Below are 9,605 nucleotides of genomic sequence, written 5' to 3'. Positions count from 1 at the left end.
ATACAAATCTGAGTTTTGCATTATTAACTATAATGAACTATAATGTAATTTTCTAATGTTAAACTCAGATAAAATGTCAAAAAGTCATTGGACTGGATCCAAGCACCTCCATGACACATTATCTAAAGATAACGATATATAAGATAGTTAATCTGGATCGCCCTGGCCTCCAGCGCCACTGTGAGGAATCTCTGGGTTATCTTTGATCCTTTAACTCTCACATTAAGCAAACTTCAAGGACCACCTTTTCTCACCTACGTAATATTGTCTATCATCTAACATCTTGTCTAAAAATTATGCAGAAAAACTAGTCCATACTTTTGTTACTTCTAGGCTGGATTACTGCAATTCCTTATTTTCAGGCTGCTTGGAAAAGTCCATTAAGACTCTTCAGCTGATCCAAAATGTTGTGGCAAATGTTCTGACAGGAACCAGGAAAAGAGATCCTTTTTTTCTAGTTTTAGCTTCTCTGTATTGGCTATTTGTAAAATCTAGAGTAGAATTTAAAATCATTCTTCTCACATACAAAGCTCTTAATGGTCAGGCACCATCTTATCTTAAAGAGCTCATAGTACCTTACTACCCCACCAGAGTGCTGCGCTCCAAGAATGCAGGGTTACTTGTGGTTCCTAGAGTCTCCAAAAGTAGACTAGGAGCCAGAGCGTTCAGCTATCAAGCTCCTCTCCTGTGGAACCAGGTTCCAGTTGGGGTTCGGGAGGCAGACACCATCTCCACATTTAAGAGTAGGCTTAAGACTTTCCTCTTTCATAAAGCTTATAGTTAGGTGAGTCCTGAACCATCCCCTAGTTATGCTGCTATAGGCCTAGACTATCGGGGGATTTCCCATGATGCAGAGTTCCTCTCTCCTCTACTTTCTCTCCCTCTGTATGCAACCTCATCCCATTAATGCATGTTCCTAACTTGACTTCTTCCCTTTCCTGAAGTCTTGTGCTTTGTCGTCCCTCTCCTCTCTACTCCTATCACTTTCTGCAGGTTTTTCTGGCTCTGGAGCTGTGGAGTCTGGATCTGTGGCTGCGAATTGCGTACTGTCTCCACGTTCCTGCTCGACACCCTTTGCTACAACTGTTCTTACCAGTCCTATTGTTATTGTTATTATTGTCATTCACATTAAAGGTTTGCTATATCAACTTGAAAAGTGATGATATGTCAGTGTTGTATTTAACACTCGTTTTCTGCTGCCCAAATAGTGGCCAAAAAAAGGAGTTATTGCAGGTAAGACAAGAACGAATTATAGAAAGAAAAAAAACATAAATTTTACAGGTTGTTATTTCCAAGTTTTTTCTTTTTTTTTTATTGCATTAACATAGTTAGAGTTATAGAAAAAGTTTCATGTGGAAACAATGACAACAACAAACTACTCCACAGGTCATTTAATAACATACAAAGACATACAGTGAGCCCAGAACAGAAACCTTGTAGTTGCCTTAGTATATTTCAAAGTTGAGTATATAAACTAACTAATGTATTTGTGTAGGTTTTAATTAACAGTGACCCCACAATGAAATTGTTTTGTGAGTCAGTTCTTAACGTCCTAAAATCTGTTGATCAGATTTAACTCAAGCAAGTAGGTGTGAAACAGAAAGTAAGTGTTTTGCATTGCTTACTTATCTTTTCACCAAAAATACAATAATAATCTTATAGAATATTCATAATGATTCAGCATATTTGAATATACAAACCATATTTCTGCATCTAGAGGGAAATGTGACTTCATCAAGTAGCCCACTCCATTTATCATTTGTCATCACTTGTCATTTATTGTTTTGCTGCAGCAGCATCTTTGGAATAATTTATACAAAGCAAATCCGGGGATCAAAAGACTGGAAACTCCCGCCAGAATGAAGATAATAATGTTGATCCAGGCGGGATAGATTAGTGTCTCCAACACTGGAAAGTTTGCCTATAAACATGACAAGAAAAAGATGAAAACACATTTAAAAAAATATGATCATTAGCAGCATAATAGCTAACGATGGTTGTGAAACATACCGAGCTTGGATTCCAGGTGATGTATGTAAGTTTGGTGCTGACTTTGGTGGCAAAGTAAAACACAAAAATGACCAAGACAATCAAAGGGCTGACCACTCTCCACATGGCCTGCCAGAAGATGTTGGGTTTGTGTCCAATCATGAATTCAATATCTTTGTTAAACCTGTCACAGAAAAGAGATATGAATCGGGACTCAAAAGTTATGGATTTCATGGTTTGGTTGACGTTTGGTCTCTGGTTCAAGATGTCTTAACCACTTACCTATCCATTCCATATATGTAGGCTACAGCGGTCATCTCACAGAAGGCGATAATGAGTAGAGGGATGGAGCCAGCATAGCTGTCAAAGAGTGCTAACCAGTAATTACCCGACCGCAGAGCAAAGATGAGCGCGATCACAAAGGATGAGAGGCATACAATTCCTAAATTCCCAAACAACACAAAATACCTTATTTACAATCTCAGTCCACTGTAGAAATGTATGTACTGTCAGCATATTGGGTCCCCTAGGTCTGTTCCGTCATTTACCTGTGAGCACTTCTTTAGGACACTTCTTAGGAAAGATGTTTAGGTCCTGCAGAGGAACCACAACTCCCTCTATACTTCCAAACATGGTGGAAAGCCCGAGACAGAAGAGCATGATGAAAAATAGGACAGACCAGAGGGGAGAAATGGGCATCTTTGTGATGGCCTCTGTGAACACAATAAAGGCCAGACCTGTTCCCTCCACTCCCTGGAAAACAAGTGCACAATCAGCTGCAACACTTAGTGGACGGAGAGGAAAACAAACATTTTGATAATTAATAAAATCATCATACATCACTCAGAAAAGTCCTCAGGTTGCAGGTGCTGAGGCCCAGCCCCTGAATGATCTCGGGCCCTGCCACCGTACTGTTGAGGTTTTGCAGCGCTTCATCATAGTTGCTCTCTGTGATGTTCCCCTCAGTTAGATCAAATGCATTTAGCAGCATCATGATGTTTCTGAAACAGGAAGGTTAGGAATTAAGTACCTTAAAAATGGTTCACTGTTTTATCACTGTGAGAAAACTAATATTTAGCTTGGAAATCCTTCAAACTGTCCTTGATTTACTAAAACAAACTGATGTAATTGCCCATGCACATACTCATTCAGGCAGGCATCAAACTGCTCTGTTGCCCGGAAGCCGATGATGGAGTAGATAACAGTGGCAGAATAGACAGAAGTACATCCATTAATAATGGCGATGATAACAGCATCTTGCTCACAATTATTACTGGAGAGAAAACAAAAGAATAGCTTTATCATACATTTCTGCAAATTAAATAATTCCCACCCCTCGGTCTAGACCTGGTCTACATACTACATGCTCTATAAAAGTGCAATGAGATAACTTCTTTTATGAGTTGGTGCTATTTACATTTTTTTTACTTAATTTATTTTTCATAGAAAATGCTATAAAATAGAATATGAAATATTATGAAATATTAGATGAAATATATAGTGTATGTACCTCATTGCATGTTATTCTGTTTATCTCCGCTCATAAGATTAGGTGCCACGTAGACTCAATATGTGCAGTGATCTACAGTACATACTTACTGAACAGGGTTGTAGCTGGAGAATGAGATAAGACCTCCAAAGGCCAGGGAAAAGGAGTAGAACACCTGGGCTCCTGCATCCAACCACGTTGATGGGTTCACCAACTCATCCAGCTAGAAATAGATATATTAGATAATATCATCAGCAGAGTGTTATGTCTGTCATGCTAATGGTAGGGAGAAAGTCATTAAAGGAGACATATTATGCGTTTCCATATTTTATGACTTTTCTACAATGTTGCCATGTCAGATATTCATGTTAAGCATGGCCAAAGTCTCAAATAATGAGGTAAAGTTATTAAAAAGAAATCCCTGTGAGCCAAAACGTCAGATTTCCTCATGTTCTGTTTTGAACTGCTTTTTCTACCAACTGCTCCGTTCTACAACACAGGAGCTAGAGGAGCCGTATATGGTCATTTGCTCCGCACAGCTACACTCAGTCTGTCTGTACCGCCCAGCGATAACAACAGCATGGTAACCAAGAGGGAAGCTTCCGGTTAGAGAACTGATGCGAACACATCACATGAAGTCCCTTTAACCTGGATTATATTGAACGGACAGCAGGGGGCAAATTCTTCTGGTTGCAAAAAGAAGTCCGGTTCCATTAGAAATAATGGTAAAATTACCCTACTTCTCACCACATTTATTACCTCAGTAATCGCTTCCCTAATGAGTTTATGGTCTCACTTGCTAGTTTCATGTCTTCTTCAATACAACATGATGTTCATTTAGTAAATTATGGTCCCATTTAGAGGAAAATAGACCATTAAGCAGAGTATGCTTCAGGGCGGGATTATCTGTGATTGAAAAGTCGTTACCTTGGCGACCTGTCAATCAGGCTACAGTGACTTGTACCCACAGCACTGTTTAAATTTAACCAGCGCCATTGAAAAAACTTATTAGGAGTTGGAGTTGAGTACATTTAGTTTTAAGACTGTTGTGCGCTAGACAAATACACTTACATCTGGTGTGAAGAGGTACTTGATTCCTTCTACAGAGCCTTTCAGAGTCAGTCCTCTGATGAGGAAGATAGTGAGGACTATGTATGGCAGAGTGGATGTGATGTAGACAGCCTGAGAGACAGGAAAGACAAATCTTAGAGGAGCATTTATACAATTTAAAACTAACATTATATATCTACAAATGGCTGGCATGGTTTCCGTAGAGGGGGGAGTCTGTCTTTTTCCAAAGTGAAAAAAAATTCTAACTCCTTGTATCTTGCTTGTGTAATCCACACAAGAACATAAATGTAAACACCTGTGCTGTAGCTGTTTCAGTGACTATATCACTGCAAACCTTCTATTCACACCGTTTAGGCCTGAACTACCTTCTTTTGCTTTGTCACCTATTTGGATACAACCAGATAGGTGACAAACAGATAAAAACAAAATGAATTCCTTGTTAATATACATGTTTAATGTAGATTTTAACTGCCAGCAATGGTGGCATTTATAACCATTTTACCATAAGTTTTTTGACACTTCCTGCAATTCTTTTTACAAACTGAAAGATATCGTCATTATCAGAATTTCTAGATAACTATGTTAATAGTCCTAAGTCCTAAGCAGAGGTGTGAGTGTACCATGGATGTGCATGGCCTTTAAAATGCAACAATTCACAGTATCAAACTATTATTTTTGGTCAGATATGTTGCTAATGCATGGCATGAGCAATCAATGCTGCCACATTACACACATTAGATGCCCTACCTTGCCTGTGGTCTCAATCCCTCTAATGCAGCATATGTAGAGCACACTCCAAGCAGTCACCAAACAAAGCACAATCCACCATTGCAGACCTCCAGCCTCTTCTATAGTCTCTGAGGTGTTCAGAGTCTCTCTGTACCAGAAGTAGTCCACTGGAGAGCTGCGTTTGCATTCTGACACTACGTCTGCAAGAAGCGGGGAAATCAAATCATTCGAATGGATTGTAAAATGTAAGACTGAAATTGAAAGACATGTTTAAAAATGGTGACATGCCTGTGAGATTATCATTGAGAGGACACTGGCTCCATGGCAGGGGGCTTTGAAAAGAGTTGAAAAAGTACCACATCACCCAGGCAACGATGGTGTTGTAGTAAATGCCCACCAAGAATGAGACAGTCATGGATGCAATACCTGTAACAGAAGAGGGAAAGCAACAGTGCTACATTTTGCGCCACAGAAATGTCAAATTTATTTTACATGCTTTTACATGCGCTCACCGACTCCAGTCAAGTAAGGGTTGATTGCAGCCCAAACCCCTACACTGCCTTTTCTGAGGCGTTGGCCGATGGCAAACTCCAGGTACAACAGTGGGATACCCTCCAAGACGAGCAGGATAAGAAAGGGGATCATAAAAGCACCTGGGGGACACACCAAGGCAAGCTTAGATAACTGGAAAGATAGAAGAGGCATGCTCTATGCCAAGAGATTAGCATAGATACATCTTCTTTACTGTAACCATGTGTGATCGTTGCAACATTAGATACGCTTCAACACGTGGAAATGGTCAGTCACAGCATGAAATAAACACTTCCTATCGTTTACTGTCTGCTTGATTCCTTTAATGTACACGTATCAATTCTCCTCCCAATTCATTTAATAGTTAATCTTTCAAAATGTCAACATCCTGCCAGAAACTGGCAACACTTTTATTGTCTTCATTATCATGCATGACGGTGCAGAAGGCTCAGGGCTGAAAGTTCAATCTGCTATCAGGACTTTTTTTTAAGATAGCAGAGTTAGAGCAGAGATAGAGTTTTAAATCAGCTGATATGAAAAGAATGAATGATATGCACACGCTCCTGAGTGGCAGAGAGACTTTGAAATTGGATTTCCACCTCTTAAATGTGTTCATCTATCTATCTATCAAGTTTTGACCTGAGGGTTCATGGCAAGTTAAAGATTAAAAGAGTCTCTTCCCTCAGCTGGCCCAATGTACTTAGCTTTTTGTAATGTGAGCTATCTTGTCACCTTTAGCCTATTCTATCTCAATTACGGTATTTGTTGGTGTTCGGTTGGGTGAAAACTTTGCATCTTCAAATTTTTTACTTTTCAAACACTATATAAAAAGTTGTTAGTAGCTTAATCACTCTGTGTATTCAATTCTGAAAAATAAGCTAAAAAACAAAATAGCTTATCTTAAAGGAGTTTATATATAGCTTTGCTATAGCTGAACTACAAGAAGTAGTCAAGACCGCCCAAACCGAGACCAAGTCAAGACCAAGATCAGAGTTTAACGAGACCGAGACAAGACCAAGACTTTTAGGGGCTGAGACCAAGACAGAGGGAGGGCGAGACCAAGTCAAGACCAAGACCAGCCCCTCCCCCATTACATGACATACAATAAAATGTGGAATGATATCATAGGTAATTCTCAAATTGATCTGAAAGATCCACATTGAGACCAAGATCGGTCTCGAGTACTACAACGCTAGTGTCCACTGGCCCACTGTGATACTCTATGTGGAATGGTGAGCTTTGAGTTTCTGTGTGTGGCATGGTGGGTAATGCTACTCATGCTAACAACCTGGTTCTTTATCAATATTCAAAATAAGCCAGAATATGTTTTATAATAATATATAGTATAATATGTTTTTAGCCATACTGGCTGTGTGGCTCTGGGTGACACTGTTGCCCTGTTAGCCAGGTTTGTAGGTTGATCCACCAGTTTGGTCCGGACTGAAATATTTTAACAGCTATTGGAGGGGTTGCCATGAAATTGTACAGATACTTATGTTCCCTAGAGAATGATTCCCACTCATTTGATGATCCCCGATTGTATTCTAGCACCACTAGCAGGTGGACATTAGTGTGGTGTTGAGTGAAATGTCTTGACTATTGAATGGACTGTTATAACATTTGATACAATTGTAATCACGCTGCTGATCCCTTAACTTGTTACATAGTGCCATCGTCAGGTCAAATTTGGAATTTATGACCAAATAAATTGGCATCAGCCTCAACTGTATATTGTGTTTAGTGTTAATAAGAAAATGTTAGTAAAACGGTTAACGTGGTAAACATTATACCTGCAAAATATCTGCATGTTAGCATTATCGTTGTGAGCATGATTGAATGCTGACATTAGTATTTACTCAAAGTAAAGCTGCATCATAGAGCATGGCTGTGGGCTCTTTGTGTTAGTCTTCAAAACTCTTCAATAAGTTGATATAAGGAGGTGGAAAACAGTGATTAAGTTTCATGAGTTTATTTTATGTACTAAAGGTAACAGATTGCAAAGTGTATAAAATATTATTTCTTTACAGGCTACTGTACTGGCATCTGTGCTGCTCTGGCTGACACATTCTGAGTGTTTGCTAACTTGAGATATGCTGATTTGTCTAAGTGATATGTGAGCTGCTCTCAGGCAACACCTCAGCACAAGGCCATGTTTACGTTTACATGTGACGACCCCCTCACCCCTTCGGTCAAGAGGTAAAGTTCAAGGAATCTGCAAAAAAAAAAATTTTTTTTTTAAATCAGCCTGTCACCAACCAGTGTACATTGACCACAGCTATGTAGCTAAATGGAAAATAAAAGAAAACAAAACATCCCTGTACAGTGGTTTAACGCCTCAGTAGTTCTGTCCTGTGTAATGGAGATTTAAGCTTTATACAGCAATGTCCATTCATCCACCTACATGAGTTAATAATTAACTTAAATTACTCTAAGTGCAGATGTTTGTTCAATACGTATTTCTTTAGGTTTTATATTTTCAACTCACACCAGAATCCTGTGTCTTTAAGAAAAAATACTGACTTGTGATGACTTATGAACAAAAGTGATGCTAACAAAAGTTCTTGCATTTTATTTACAATTTAAGGCTAGTCAAATAAATTAAATTAAGACTTAAGTGATACAAACCGTTATCATTTGCGTAATCACCAGACAGAATGTTAAAGTAGCAGAATCAATGTTTGATTTTATGCTGTATAATACTGATTAATTCTAATTTAATGTTGAATTATAATGCCTTAATGGCAAACACAATACATGTGGTCCAATTGTCATGAACCTTCAATGTGCGTGTTTTAGCATTTCCTGGAAAGTAATTTGCTAATTTCTGTATTATTTTCAGTTTTCTCTACATGCCTTTATTTCACATTTTGGCTAGAGATAAGAAGATCTTACCCCCTCCATGGCTTTGACACAGGTAAGGGAACCTCCAGACATTGCCAAGTCCCACACAGAAGCCCACACAGGTGAGCATATACTGCGCTTTGTTGTCCCATTTGGGTCTGTCTCCAGCCTCCTCCTTCTCCATTCTCTCCAGGTCCTCGTGGGAGGGGATCCTCTCTTCAAGCCCAGGGTTGGGAAGAACCAGTCTCATGTTGTCTGTAGAGCTAATCCAGTGTACAGATCCAAAATGTCAAGAAATCTTCTGGGAGCTGTGAGGTTCTCAGTGCTGCTGGCTATCTGAGAGCATGATCACTGATGGTGTGTGTAATTGCGTTTTTCAAATCGCATTTGTCGCTCCATCTCATCTAGCATATTAAGATACAGAGTGGAGGTGAGTGTCAACATTATAAAATGTCCCTGAAGATAATTAACAGGGTGTATCTTGAGGTGTGTGGTGGAGAATTTTGAATGCACACACATGTAGGTGCAATGTGCAAATGTGTTAGTTTATTCTAATTTATTAACTATGTAGCTTGTACCACATATCTGATAGCAAACGGGAACTCATAAAGGACACAACTGTCGAATACACCAAGTCATAGTTCTAAATTTATCATGAAAAGTTACCAATGAAGACCTTTACTACAGTATGCTTGCATTCTTTGGTTCAAGTAATATTTTAAACATTGATCATGATATGAACCTGAGAGTGAATGTAGATTAAGAACTGTTAATAAGAAACCTAACTACTGTAAATGTGTGACAGAAGAATGTTAAGTAGTAGAATACTTTGATCTCACAAGAAATTGTATGAAAAAATAAAAAATCGCTCTAGAATACAGAGTCATTCAGATATTAGTTGAGTGTGGAGCGATAGTGGTCTTCTTGTTTGTATCATTATTAAGGTGAGGACACA

General features: G+C 38.9%; 1 protein-coding gene across 1 annotated transcript; it reads right to left on the bottom strand.

The window, feature by feature from the left end:
- Nucleotides 1-1,765: 1,765 nt before the first annotated feature.
- Nucleotides 1,766-8,900, bottom strand: LOC123976831 (sodium-dependent neutral amino acid transporter B(0)AT1-like). The gene is made up of 12 exons (XM_046059185.1): nt 8,702-8,900; nt 5,791-5,931; nt 5,567-5,704; nt 5,297-5,478; nt 4,550-4,660; nt 3,589-3,701; nt 3,134-3,262; nt 2,828-2,990; nt 2,538-2,742; nt 2,272-2,431; nt 2,011-2,173; nt 1,766-1,921 (listed from the first exon to the last, which is right to left on the bottom strand). The coding sequence occupies exons 1-12, from the start codon at nt 8,898-8,900 to the stop codon at nt 1,766-1,768; spliced, it is 1,860 nt and encodes a 619-aa protein (XP_045915141.1).
- Nucleotides 8,901-9,605: the final 705 nt, after the last annotated feature.

Source organism: Micropterus dolomieu, linkage group LG09, assembly GCF_021292245.1.
Source record: "Micropterus dolomieu isolate WLL.071019.BEF.003 ecotype Adirondacks linkage group LG09, ASM2129224v1, whole genome shotgun sequence".
Classification (NCBI taxonomy): domain Eukaryota; kingdom Metazoa; phylum Chordata; class Actinopteri; order Centrarchiformes; family Centrarchidae; genus Micropterus; species Micropterus dolomieu.
This window is presented reverse-complemented; position numbering and strand designations above follow the sequence as displayed.

Coding starts and splice junctions, on each gene's coding strand:
- LOC123976831 (XM_046059185.1), bottom strand. CDS start 8,900: ATGAGACTGGTTCTTCCCAACCCTGGGCTTGAAGAGAGGATCCCCTCC. Junction 5,705..5,790: donor CCCTTACTTGACTGGAGTCG/GTGAGCGCATGT, acceptor CTTCTGTTACAG/GTATTGCATCCATGACTGTC. Junction 3,702..4,549: donor AGTACCTCTTCACACCAGAT/GTAAGTGTATTT, acceptor ATCTATTTCTAG/CTGGATGAGTTGGTGAACCC.